General features: G+C 47.2%; 1 protein-coding gene across 2 annotated transcripts in view; it reads right to left on the minus strand.

Moving 5' to 3' along the window:
* The window catches only part of SNX1 (sorting nexin 1), a 732,138-nt gene that overhangs the window by 520,752 nt on the left and 197,711 nt on the right, over nt 1-13,675 (minus strand). For both annotated transcript variants that reach the window (XM_085643997.1, XM_085643996.1), the window contains exons 5-6: nt 11,083-11,126; nt 2,856-2,997 (exon numbers count right to left, since the gene is read on the minus strand). In XM_085643997.1, coding sequence (XP_085500123.1) covers nt 2,856-2,997; nt 11,083-11,126 — 186 coding nt within the window. The remainder of the gene's footprint in view (nt 1-2,855; nt 2,998-11,082; nt 11,127-13,675) is intronic.

Below are 13,675 nucleotides of genomic sequence, written 5' to 3' on the forward strand. Positions count from 1 at the left end.
TGGGACGGGCGATCGCGTATCGCTTTGGCCAAGCTGACTCTTTCCTGGTATGACGGGGGCATCGCGCTTCCTGATATTAGACGGTACTATTGGGCCTCCCAGCTGTCTGCCATTAATCATGCTACGTACGCTCCTGGTTCGAACCCGGCATATGAGATGGATAAATTCCTGCTCCCCGGCGGTAACTATAACAGAGCGCTTTACTCGCGGTCTGCTGGTGGGGCCCTTACGGGCCCTACCAGGATTGCGGTCCGTGTATGGAAGGCGGCTAACGTTGCGATGGGCTGGAGTGAGCGTTTAACGTGCGCCACTCCTCTATTCGACTCAGACCGCTTGGGAAGCCTCTGGACAACGAAAGGCTTCGAGCGCTGGGATACGATCGGCATCAGCAGGGTGGGGGACCTGTGGGTTAAAGGTGCGGTTAAATCCTTCGCGGCGCTTCAGCGCGAGTATGAGCTTAGTGACAGAGAGTTCTTCCGTTATGCACAGGTTCGGCACGCCCTGCTTTCGGTCTTTGGGGAGGGGACCATGGTCCCTTCTTCTTCGCCTCTCGAGGACCGCATACTCGACGGTCACGTCCCCGACAGTACTATCTCCCTGATTTACAAAAAACTGATAAACAATCGGGCTGACCTCTTGGTGCGTCTTCGGGAGGCATGGACGGGAGATGGGGTGGAGCTGGACGATGAGGACTGGCAGACTGCACTGTCATCCCCTAAGGAGGTGGCCATCCCGGCCCGTCTCCGCCTGGTCCAGCTTAAGATTCTCCATCGTGTATATGGGACGGGCCCCCGCCTGGTCTCGATGGGGTTTTCAGACGACAGACTCTGTAAGCATGGCTGCGGGCTCAGTGCTACTTTTCTCCATATCCTATGGGAATGCCGCGAGGTGGCGGAATACTGGCGCCGGGTGCATGATATTATGAGACGAGTCACCGGGGTCGCTCTGCTGCCGGAGGTGCGTCGTTGTGTGCTGAATGTATGGGAGCCCAATGACTGCAATGCGGCTCAGGCTCGGTGGGCGGCCTTGGGGAACATGTTTGCAAAGAGAGATATTGCGCAGCTTTGGGGTTCCCAGCGGCCTCCCACCGTGTCCGTCTGGAAGGAAAACATGGACTGGTGCATGTTCAGGGAGAAAACGGTGTATGTGGCCCGTGGTAAACCGGGGGCTTGGGGTAAAATTTGGGGGCAGTGGAACGCGTATCGTGGGTCTATCTGTGCTCCCCCTTTGGTAGATACGTCCGGGGTTGCCTCGTCCCCCTGATCCTTGAGGGTTCCTTGTACATCTCGTACTTCGGAGTACAGATTTGGTTCTCTCGTGGCCCCCCCCTCCCTCTCAGGTCTTCTTTTATTGACCGCCCTCGGGTGGTTGGGTGTTGACTCCCCCGGCTGGTGTTCGCCGCCCTTCATAAGTCGTTTCGCCTTGTTTGTTGTATTTTTGTATTTTTCTTTTTTGTTGTTATTTATACTAAAAGTGTGTATTCTGATTTCCTTTATGTGCAGTCTGATTTACTGTGATAGTGCGGAGCCCCTGTGGGCCAGCCATTGTTTTCTGATATGCTGGAACACTTCGACTACTAGCGGCCGGCCCTGGTGGTTGTAGGCCCGTGTTTGTAACCCTTTTTATGCACAATAAAATCTTTTCAAAAAAAAAAAAAAAAAAAACAATCCCGTCAAAGAAAGCAAGAAACGGAAACACCAAAGTCGAATCATGGAGCAAAGGCACACACATCCAAACCACACCGGGGAGAGATAACCTAACAATGGAATCTAAGCCCATGTGCAATATTAATGAGAAGAAGTTACTCAACCTCGTGTCTCAAAAGATTTCTTCAAAGAAAATCAACTTCCACAACTCCAGACCCAACACTGGATGGCAGGAGCATGCAGAGCATGTGTATCTACAGCAACAAAAGTCACTGAACATAAGAGTTTTCACAAACTACCCAGGATACCATGAATAACCGGAGATCCCTAGAAAATACCTTACAAGTACATCTGAAAATCTATGCACTGTGCCAATGGAGGGTGTGCACAGCAGCAGAAATTTGCTCCGTATATTTCAGCTCAGATAAGAGCTTAAAATACACAACTGAGACATGAGAGCACCAAGGAAATTACTGTTAGCATTCTGAGGTAATATATGATGAAAAATAGCCAGAGGACAGATTCGGCCTTATTGCAGCAGCTACCTGAAGTTCCACAAAAGATTTTTTATTTTTTATTTTACAGATTGTGGCTTCGGAAGCACAATTGAGACAGTGTCCAGTGTCAGCAGGCAATAAGGTAATGATTCAGCTGCGTGCTAACTACTGAAGTTGTATATGAAATATATACCAATAAATTTAAAAAAATTCAATAGCCACCATAAAATTATTTTTTGCATGGAACACATAAAAAGGGTTGAGTTTGTATATTGGGTTGCTTGTGTTCAGGTAGGACCTGACCTCGCAGTTCGGACTGTACTGTTCCTATTTGAGCAGGGTCAAGACTAATTTGTATATGGCTAGGTCCAAACAGAGGTGGCACTGTGGGCAAAAGAACAATGGGTTATAATGGGTTAGTGTGCTACCCTGAGTGATTGCCAGCGGTTGGACAAATTGCCAGCATTCCTCTCATCATCTATTGGGTGCTCGAGTTTGTATATGTCACAGGAGAAGTGCAATCTGTTGGAATAATACTTAAAATACAGCAAACAGTACATTGGAACATTCTTAATTATCATTCACGTAGCCCAAATCACATCTGAGTTTCAGATGGAAAATGTATAAATCAGAATAAATATATAAAGCAACAGGCAATGCACAAGTATATAGAAACTGAGAATCGCCTAACAATACTGAAAGTTTACCTTACCTATTATACTTTTTTCCGGAGGAGGGGGTACTATGAGCCCATTTACGGAGTGCTTTTCTGAAAGTTTTTCATAAAGTCCAAGGAAGTCACTAAATCTTCTCTTCACAGTGAAATTTTTACTTCTGAACATTGGCAAACTGGTCTGTGGTAGAAACAAGTGTTTGGAAAACATACGTTTTAACGGTAGCAAAATGCTGGTTGAGATGCATTACAGAGAGACTGAAAATGTGGCAAGTAGAGGAAGAATACATTACTTACCTGTAATAACCATACTTTTTCCACTGTTGACATTTTCATAGGTTCCCTACCTTTTGAATTATTTCACATCATACTGGGAATCAAAAGTCAGAAAAGACTGAGTATAGGGTCTTAGGTCTACAGATAAGCAATGTGTTCTTTAACTTTACAAATACGGAATCTCACTACAGAGAAATTGGGTGCCAGGATACTTTCCAGGGAGCTGAATTGTTTTTTTTTTTAAACTTCAGCTTGCCCAAATAATGGCATATCGTTTTTTATACTTCTTTTCCTGCATCCTTAAAGAGGATTCAAGTGAATCAATGCTTATAACGTGTATATGAAAAGCAGTGCCAGACAATTATGGCTTTATGAATGTAATTCTATAGAGCTTATTGTAGATGCTAAATCCCCTGGAGTAACTATTGCTGACAACTTGACCAAGCAAGCCCATTTAGTCCTGCTCACTACAATGAATTTAAATCAGGCCACCCTAAGAAAGAACAAAGCAGAAAGGAAACAAGCATCCTAAGACCGGCTTTGGGGTTTCACCCCTCATCAGCTAGGATAGCTTGACTTCAGTGGCACAGTGAGCCCGGGACCCATGTTTGGCCATACCCAGCGCACTTAGGGTGAGAAAGCAAAAGACACACAATTGATGGACGGAATGCAGAACAAATCAAAACATTCACCCCCAGTTAAATCCATCATTCTTGAGCTCACCATGCCACCCCAGTTTAGACCTGGCCATATGCAAATCAGTCTTGACCCTGTCCCTCATGGGAACAGTCCAGCCCGAACTGCTCTCCATGCTACTGGAGTCAAGTTATCCTGACTGATGAAGGGTGAAACCCCATAACCGGTCCTAAAATGCTTGTTTCCAGTCCAGAGAGGACCTGATCTGGCTGTTTGGGCTTGACTGTTCCCATTGGGCGCAGGGTCAAGACTGAAATGGTGGGTTCAAACTGGAATGGCACGGGGAGCTAAAAATCGAAGGATTTAGGCCTAGATGTTTGTACTGGGGTGAATGTATGACATTGTTCTGCATTCTGTCCATCAATTGTTCTTTTTGCATGTCACCAAACAAACAAGTTACTTACCTTCAGTAACGCTTTTTCTGGTGGATACAGTATCTGCCTGTGGATTCCTCACCTTGTGAATATCCCCTGCGCCAGCAACATTCGGAAATTTTTCGTAGCTCTCCACGCCGACGAGAACGACGTCACAATAGCATGGCTCCGCACGCAGCTCCGCTGACGTCACTGGAGCCATAAGAGAGCCTCGTCGGCGTGATGACGTCAGTTCCGCCCTTTTTTTCCCGTGCCTTCAAGGCACATGGACGGCCCGACAACAATATATATACAGTATACACAGTACATAATATTCAAACCAACACACACAGTGTGAAGTCAATGCAGGAAAGCAAAAGAAATAACACTTCCTTTGACAGTAACAAATAGATTTTATCACATTATCACTATTGTAGGTATACAAGGGTGGACAACGGGGAGGCGGGTGGGTCAGTGAGGAATCCACAGGCAGATACTGTATCCACCAGAAAAAGCGTTACCGAAGGTAAGTAACTTGTTCTTCTGATGGATGCCAGTGGATTCCTCACCTTGTGAATAGAGTCCCACAGCAGTCCCAACTCCCGGAGGAGGGTGTCCACCCTCCTATACCAAAAAGTCCTGAAGGATGGAACGTGCAAAGTGTCCGTCCCTCCTCACCTCGGAATCTAAGCAGTAATGCTTCACCAAAGTGTGGAGGGAGGCCCAAGTTGCCGCTCTACAAATGTCCTCCACAGGAACACCTCTAGATAAGGCAGATGTAGAAAACTTTGCCCTGGTAGAATGAGCCCTTATACCCTCTGGAGGTTCCTTACCGGCCAAAGAGTAACAGATCTTGATGCACAAGATAATCCATCTGGAAAGGGTGCGCTTGTGCACCGTTCTGCCTTTCCTGGAGCCAATGAAGCCCACAAAGAGCTGGTCATCCACTCGAAAGTCTTTAGTTCTATCGAGGTACAAACTCACCGCCCTTATAGGGTCCAAGCGGTGAAGCCGCTCCTCCGCCTTGGAAGGGTCAAGGGGAGGGTAGGAAGGGTAGGAAGGGTAATGGACTGCCCCAGATGGAAAGGAGTTACCACCTTAGGCAGAAAAGCAGCCCTGGTCCTGAGTACCATTCTTTCAGCATGAATGATCAAGAACGGGGGTCTCGAACTCAGAGCTTGAAGCTCACTTACCCTCCTTGTCAATGGCAATGAGAAAAACTGTTTTAAAAGACAATAGCCTTAAGGGACACTTGTGCAAGGGTTCAAAGGGAGAACCCATCAAGTAAGTTAAGACAAGATTTAAGTCCCATTGAGGCACAATAAATGGAGTGGGCGGAATATTGTTGGTAAGGCCCTTAATGAACCACAACACAATAGGTGACTTAAACGAGGACGGCTGATCCGGCAAGCAAAGGAATGCAGACAAAGCCGATAAATAACCCTTCACAGTAGCTACAGCAAAACCTTGCTGAGCTAGAGAGAAAACGAACTGAAGTATGTTGGATAAACGAGCCCTCAAAGTGTCAATAGACTTCTCCCCACACCAATGGACAAATCTGGACCACCTATAGGAATAGATCGACTTCGTGGAGTGATGCCTGACAGACATAATCAAGTCCACCACGTCAGACGGGAGAGAAAAAGAATTCAGGTTGCCCCGTTCAATCTCCAGGCATGAAGGTGTAAGCTCTGGAGGTGGGGGTGTAGAACCTGCCCCTGCGATTGCGAGAGGAGGTCTGCCCTGAGAGGGAGACGGAGCGGAGGGCACGAGGAGAGGTGGAGAAGATCTGTATACCACAACCTTCTTGGCCAATCCGGGGCGATCAATATGACTTGGGCCCGGTCTTGGCGAATCTTCCTCAGAACCAGAGTAATCAAGGGTATGGGAGGAAACGCAGAAAGGAGATGCGAGTCCCATCTCAACTGAAACGCGTCCCCCAAAGCTCCCTGCATCGGATACTGGAGACTGCAGAATGACAGGCAGTGAGCGTTCTCATGAGTGGCAAACAGGTCCACCCGAGGAGTTATCGGAATATAAAAATACGCATCCTGCAAGTCGATCGACACCATTCAGTCCTCCTGTTGCAGCGCTTGAAGAACATGCGCAAGGGTGAGCATCTTGAACTTCTCCTGCTTCAGAAAAAGGTTCAAGATCCTGAGATCCAGGATTGGACGTAGCCTGCCATCCTTCTTGGGTATCAGGAAATACCGGGAGTAGCATCCCTGACCCCTTTCCCGCTCTGGAACCACCTCTATTGCACCTTTTTTCAGTAATGTTAGGACTTCCTCCTGCAGGAGAAGGTGGTCCTCCGAGCAAGCACCTTGGCAAGGAGGGTAGAGCATACCCATTTTCCACACGATTTAGAACCCAAAAGGTCTGTAGTGACCGTTTACCAATCTTGAAGAAAGTGGGTAAGTCAACCCCCCACAGGACCAGCATGATCCAGAATGGTGGATCTAGGGCTGCTTTGCTGTGGCAAGAGGGAGGGAAGTAGAAGAGGAGGAGGGCTGACGACGTCTGTTCTTGCCCCTATAGGTCTTATACAGGGTATTTTGCTGCTGCTGAGGCTGCCTGTAGGTCCGAAAGGACGACCTCCCAAAACCTCTGTACCTTCTGTAAGAGGAAACTCTAGGCTGCGCCTGCAGGCCCAGAGACTTAGTTGTGGCTTTGCTGTCCTTCAACCTTTCCAAGGCTGCATCTGCTTTCTTTCCAAACAGTCCAGAACTATCAAAGGATATGTCTAGAAGTGTTGCCTGCACATCTGGAGAGAATTCCAACGACTTAAGCCAAGCACTTCTTGTGGCAACCGAGGAGCCCAAGATCCTGGCAACAGAGTCTGCAGTGTCCAAACCACTATGAATAACTTGACGTTAAGCTGCTTCAGTGTCCGACAAGACCTCATAAAAATTCTGCCTGTCCTCAGACAATTTAGGTGCCAGCTGTTTTGCAGAGTCCATTAGGGTGTGGATGTAAGGGCCCAAAAGACAGGTGGCATTTGTGGACTTCAAGGCCATACTTACTGAGGAGAACACCTTCTTGGCTGCCTGGTCAAGCTTTTTTGACTCTATCACCAGGAACTTGAGGAAATGCTCCAGAAGACTTCTTCGAACAGGCAGCTTGAACCACCAGGCTCTCAGGAGAAGGATGAGATGTTAGGAAGTCCGGATCTCCTGGAGCCACCCTGTACCTCCTAGCAACATATTTTGACACTGCTGGAACCGAAAAGGGCTTACGCCAAACCTCCATAACTGGCTCAGTGATGGCATCATTGAAAGGAAGCAAAGGTTCTACTACAGTGGAGGGAGAATGAAGAACCTCCGTCAAGATATTGGGACTTAAATTCAGCCGTTGGGAGCTGCAAGTCTAAGAGCTCAGCTGCCTTCCTTATAAATGTGTAAGGAACAACATCCTTAGAGGGAGCATCTGAAGGAGGAGAAAGCTCCCATTCTGGGGACATTTCAAGGCCACTTGCCTCCCTTAAGTCTTCAAATAAGTCATCTGACTCTTGAAGTTCACCTTCCTCCATTTCTTCTGCCCGATACCTCTGCTCTTCCAAAATCCTCTGCGCCTCCCGCCTGGATCTTATCCTCGGAACCGGCGTCGCCACACACGGCTCCGACGGAGCCGGCGTCGAGCACGGATCCGGAGGCACAGCCTGAGCCGAACGAGGTCGGGCTGACGGAACCGGAGATGAAGGGAACAGCGTCGACGTCCTCTGCTCTGGGAAATGCCAGGACGGCGCCGCTGGAAGGAATGACATAAAGGGAGCCTGAGCATAGGCCTGAGGAACCCCCAAATTAAAGGCCATTGGACCCATGGGACCCGAAGGTGCTCCAGAAGGGTACATTCCACTTGAAGACACCATACATGGCATTCAAGTAATGCGACGGGTCTTGACCCGGGCCAGGAAAAGGTGGGTAAGGACCCGATAAAGGCTCAAACGAAGGCATTACTGGACTCGGGCCAATCGGCGCCGACGGTGGAGCCAATGGAGTCGACGACTCATCAGGTACCGGAGCCTCTTCCACCAGAGCCGGAGAATGCATCGGCGATGGAGCCGGAGCTGGAGAACGCTCCGGAGAAGCTGCAGGCGAAGCCGAACGAACAGGTGAAGCCGGATTCGAAACCGAAGGAGAAACATAGTCCTTATGACGCCGAGGAACTGGAAAAGTCTATTTTGGAGCAGTCTCCTTATCTGAACGGTGTCGAGAGCCATGCCTCTTCTTCTTCTTATGCTTCTTTGATTTTGAAGCCTGACCCGACGTCGACTTCGAACCAGACCTCGACCTGGACCTCGATCGCCTTCGACCTCTCTTCTCCTTCCTCATCTTCACCATGAACAGCTTGGCCTCTCTTTCCTTTAAAACCTTCGGGTTCATCTTACGGCAGCAAGAGCACCCCTCGACCTCGTGATCCGACTACAGGCACCAGACACAATCTTCGTGAGGATCCGTGATGGACATATGCCCTCCGCACTCTCTACAGGGCTTGAACCCTGACTTCCTCGACGACATCTTCAGGAAAGAAGCAATAGAAGACCAGAAACACAATCCAGAAATACAAAGTAACTAGACAAGCTACGGAGAGTCCCAGAAAACCGTTAGCGTCGACGGCGCGGAAAAAAAGGAACTGACGTCATCACGCCGACGAGGCTCTCTTATGGCTCCAGTGACTTCAGCAGAGCTGCGTGCGGAGCCATGCTATTGTGACATCGTCCTCGTCGGCGTGGAGAGATACGAAAAATTTCCGAATGTTGCTGGCGCAGGGGATATTCACAAGGTGAGGAATCCACTGGCAGATGTATCCATCAGAAAGCAGAAGCAGTTAAAACAAAACCACAGTGAGATCGTCAGGGACATGGGCATTTACTTTACCTGTATAAGAGATTAGCAGGTTTTTTTTATCTAACCAAACAGCCATACCGGCCATGGTGGCCATAAAAGCTTATGGTGCAGTTCAGCAGTCATCAGTGCATTTAAGGAGTGGGTATAACATAGCTCTTCGCTCAGCCTTTAGCTCCTTACAGATACACATCAAGTGTACCATGTCTTTTCCTTTACCGCACAGCAGGCAATCGGTCATAGTGGTGGTGCATTTCCAGGGTGGATGGTGTAGGAGTGACAGTAATAAGTCCAGTCGGTATCTCAGAAAATGTTATTTTATTGAGTTTGTGTACCCCGTGTGAAAGTAGGGCTAAGGTGTTGATTTGCCGTAGATGTGTAGCATGTAGAAGCCGTACCACCTGCTGATTTGTCCTCAGTTGACAAGACCAATTTGATGGTTTTATTTACTAGCTTTTGGAAGCTGGCGTGAGTTGCCGATGTTTCCCAAAGGTCCTGAAGGACTAGCTGAGTGACTGATTCATTAAGATAGCCCTTGGCGGGAGAGTTCCTCCTGCTCAACCGTTCCGGCCATGGATGAGCATTTATTGTGTTTGGGTCTGCACTCTTGATTTTATGCCAGCACTTGATCAACACGCCTCTCCTGGCAAAGGATTGTTTCCGACATCCGAACTCCAATTGGATATAAGCAGAAGTATATTTGGGGAGATCAAAGATCATTCTATAGGATCCCACCATGATCTTGTCCACTGCTGATACATCCTTTTCGCATAATGACTAACTCCCATATGTTATTGTCAGGATCTATTTTGCCTGTATTACCTGGAGCAGTGTTGTTAAAGTTGGTCCAGCCATTTCCTCCTTCAAATTTCTTAGGGCCAGCACTAGAGCATTCTTCTTTCGTTTCAAGGCCTCTTTGTGGTTTGAAAGAGCCCTTTTTTTTTTATCAATGATGATGCCTGAGCATTTGTATTTCGATACAGATTGCAGGCGTTGGCAGGTGATGTGCCAGCTTAATGGTTTCACAACTTTCTATGATCAATATAATTAAAAGCAGCACAGAAGACTATGAAGCAGAGAAAGTGGAAGTTTAACATTTTTGGACCCACGTATTAGTAAGGAAAGGGCCATGATATTCATTATAGTTCCCATGTGTTTACAGAAGCAGGTTTAGTTTAATGCAATGATCTGATTGGTTGCAGTCCATGATGTTAGGTCCTCTAATATAGTTCCAGCAAAGAATGTTGCCTTGTTGTCAATAAGCTCCACAAGCCTGTAATTTATTACGCTGCTTGTCACCATATTTGTGCATTGGTGAAATTATGGATCCCTTCCAAGAGGAGGGGTCCCGTTTAAATAGTGCAGGTGGAATCCCATTTGGGTCCGATGCCCACTCCCGTCTTCTTTTGGCTATCTGTCGCTTGATTTGCTGCCTAGTTGCTACAAAAGAATCCATAGAGGGGCCTTTAAGTGGGCATAGGACAAGAGCCATGCCTACAGTTTCCTTTAGCTCTGTGTTGATGAGGGGATCGTGTGCTATTTTTGCTAGAGCCTTTGGTAGATTCCGATCCTCCATGTGAAGGTTAAAGTGCTCGAGCAGGTACTTTGCCTAGACTTCTTACGTTATAGAAGAGCGGATTCCTTGGTGTGCGGGGTGATGTAGCCTGTTACTTTGCGCCAGAAACGTGTGTGATCATTACTTTTAATATCTTGGAGAAGTCTTGCCCAGAGTGATTCTTCTCCTGCTCTTTTTATTGTCCATCTTAGTTTTTTCAGTATTGCTTTATTCAGTCTCAGCTCTTGTTGCAGGCCATCATCACACAGGTTCCATTGAAGTTTCCTGAGTGTGGAGTTTATGCATCTTTTTAGAGCCTGTACTTGCTGTAGTTCAGTGGAAGTAAAAGTATGATGGCCCTGCCAGGGCCATTGCAGTGACAGGTTTCTGCGCGTCATTGGGGTTGCAAATGTATTGGGAAGTCAAGATCATTCTCAAGGAAGCCTTTAACCCAGCACCTGGTGAGTGCTTTGTAATGATGATCTTACAATTACACAGATTAACATAAAAAAACAGGTTTTTTTCATGCATAGGTAACTTACCTGAGTTGAAACTTGATAGGCTACATAAGCATTCATACCATCCCCTGAAGTAAAGAAAGAAAAACACAAAGTTGTAAAGGCACACAGGGAGTTAAGCGTGATAATTTATCCTCATTTTACATCTATTCTATTATTTTTTATATGATTTTATGCAACACACTTTCGGGGACAGAGTCTCGCCAGCAGAAATAATACAAGATCATTTTCCACCAAAGATGGTTACTTACACAGCAAAGTGCTCCAGGGTGGATGAATGAAAAGCTGGACAATGCAATATACTCTGGCTCCACAGGACCAAGAATCTCACTTGGTGCAAAGAGAATGCTCTTGTTATACACAAACAGGGAAGATAGTTCCACACCACTTACAACGGGTGGATATACTGAGCTGACATGTTGGGAAGCATCAGTCTTAAGAATAATATATACATGGAAAAAAGAGGCAACAAGGCATACCAAGCACACTTATGTTAGGAAAAATTTAGTGCATAACTAGGAAAGAAAGCCAGTCTCTGGTGTTCAAAAGGGAATCAAAGGTTTGCCCAGAGTGGATCATCCCACAGTCATCTTTTAGCACCTATTCTTTAAAACTCATCTACATGCCTCACCCAATATACTCCATGACAATATCTATTAACTATGCTCAGATCAACACCTGTTGTACAAGTTTGTAGGAGTCGCAGATAGTTGATGGCACCACCCACAATGACCACTATAAGAAATCAATATTTTGTGCACAATTGCAATACAGTCTTAAATGTTGCTCTGACATTCAGCTTAAATACCTGGACTACACATTAAAACTCACATGATTAGGACTGCAAATTCTTTTCTTTTTTTCTTCACAACCCTTGCCATTATTGTAGCCACCTTTGCCCAGTAGCCCCGCACATGCTGGCAGTCCCATAGGACACGAAATAAAAGACCCCGCACTCCCACCCTTCCGCCTGCACAGTGGATTCCACTTTAACTATTTTATACAAGAGCACCTGTGCATAATAGACCCTAAGAGGCACCTTAAACATGACTAACAAACCACAACCAGATAGCAAGTTCCAGGTGAGCCTGAGAGGCCTCCACCCAGTTATCTTCAAGACTCCCCAGGTCCCCTTCCCATGCTGTCCTCAGGGGGCCTAACTGATACGGGAAATTATTCATTCATTTCTTGTAATTAGTGACATTCCTTTTGTCGTCAAAGCCTCAGTTAGTATACGGTCCTCTAATGGTGAAGAGTCAGGCAACTGCTCACCTTCCTGCAGGTGACATCGCAGGGCATGTCCTAACTGCATGTGTATAAAGCATTCAATCTCTGCTAGATCAAACTCCCCCTGCAGGTCGGCAAATGTTATGTACGCCTGATTTCTCCAAATGTCCCCCAATAAGTGTTCTATACCAATATGTTCCCTTTTTCGGTATCCTCCCAGATGCCCGATCTCTGACAGGTGTGTGCTGTACCAGCCAGTGAGCTTCCCTTTCCAGCATAGGAACCAGGTGGCCTTCCTCCATACATCAATGACTACCTGTGTATGTCGCGGCCTGGTGGTCCCTCGATTCGCCCCATAAAGAAGTACCTCATATCCTCCTGGACCCATGCTTGCGGCATCTACCGTGTATGCTGGGTCTTGATGATCAGTAAATAGCCAGTCATTCATGACCAGCAGCTGCGAGGCCCAGTAGTACTTCTGGATGTCTGGGACCACGAGTACCCCGTCGTACACCCCACGTTGTAGTTTGGCTAGTGTTATTCTGGGTACTCCCCCTTTCTATTTCAGTTTATGGACTTACTGATCAATTTCTTTGAACACAGTCGGTGGAATTTTGTAAGACATATTCTGAAGTATATAGAGCAATCTTGGAAGGCTCATCATCTTGTAACGAGCTGCTATCCCCCCCAATGTCATCGGCAGGGATCCCCAGGGCACTGCATCCCCCCCTCAACCTTTCCAACTGTGGGTCAACATTTTTCCTGAAGAACTCCCGTGGGTCCTGTGTGATGCAAATTCCCAAGTATTTTATTTAACCCCTCCGGTCTCACCGGGGCCAGGCAGTCTCTGGGCAAAAGGGGGGGGGGGGGGTCTCACCCGACAGAGGATATGTTACCAATTTTAAGCAGTTAATCAAATCAAATACCATTTGTAAAGCACCTGGTTACACTAACTGTGTGTCCCCGGGCTAGGATCATAACCTAAGAGGAGAAAAGGAAGCACAGTTTTTACAGACTAATCATATATCCGGAGTGTTCTCCTAGGATGCGAAACACCTGTATAACTAACGATAGAGCTCTGAGGGCATGCAATGTATAACAGGACATTGTCTGCATTTAATGCGATTTTTTCCACCAAGCCGCCCGTTGCACCTATACCCCATATCAAGGAGTCCTGCCGAAACCATTCCATCAGGGGCTCGAGCACCAGGGCAATCATCATAGGGGACAATGGGTAGCCCTGCAGAATCCCACTGGTGCAGAACTGCGGGATACTGTACCGTTCACTCTGACTCAGGCCATAGGGGCCTGGTAAAGCAGTCTGGTCCATACCCTGAACTTTGGTCCCAGGCCCAGCCTCTCCAGCACCGCAAACATAGTTCCACTCCAT

The sequence above is a fragment of the Triturus cristatus genome, chromosome 3_1 (assembly GCF_964204655.1).
Source record: "Triturus cristatus chromosome 3_1, aTriCri1.1, whole genome shotgun sequence".
Classification (NCBI taxonomy): Eukaryota; Metazoa; Chordata; class Amphibia; order Caudata; family Salamandridae; genus Triturus; species Triturus cristatus.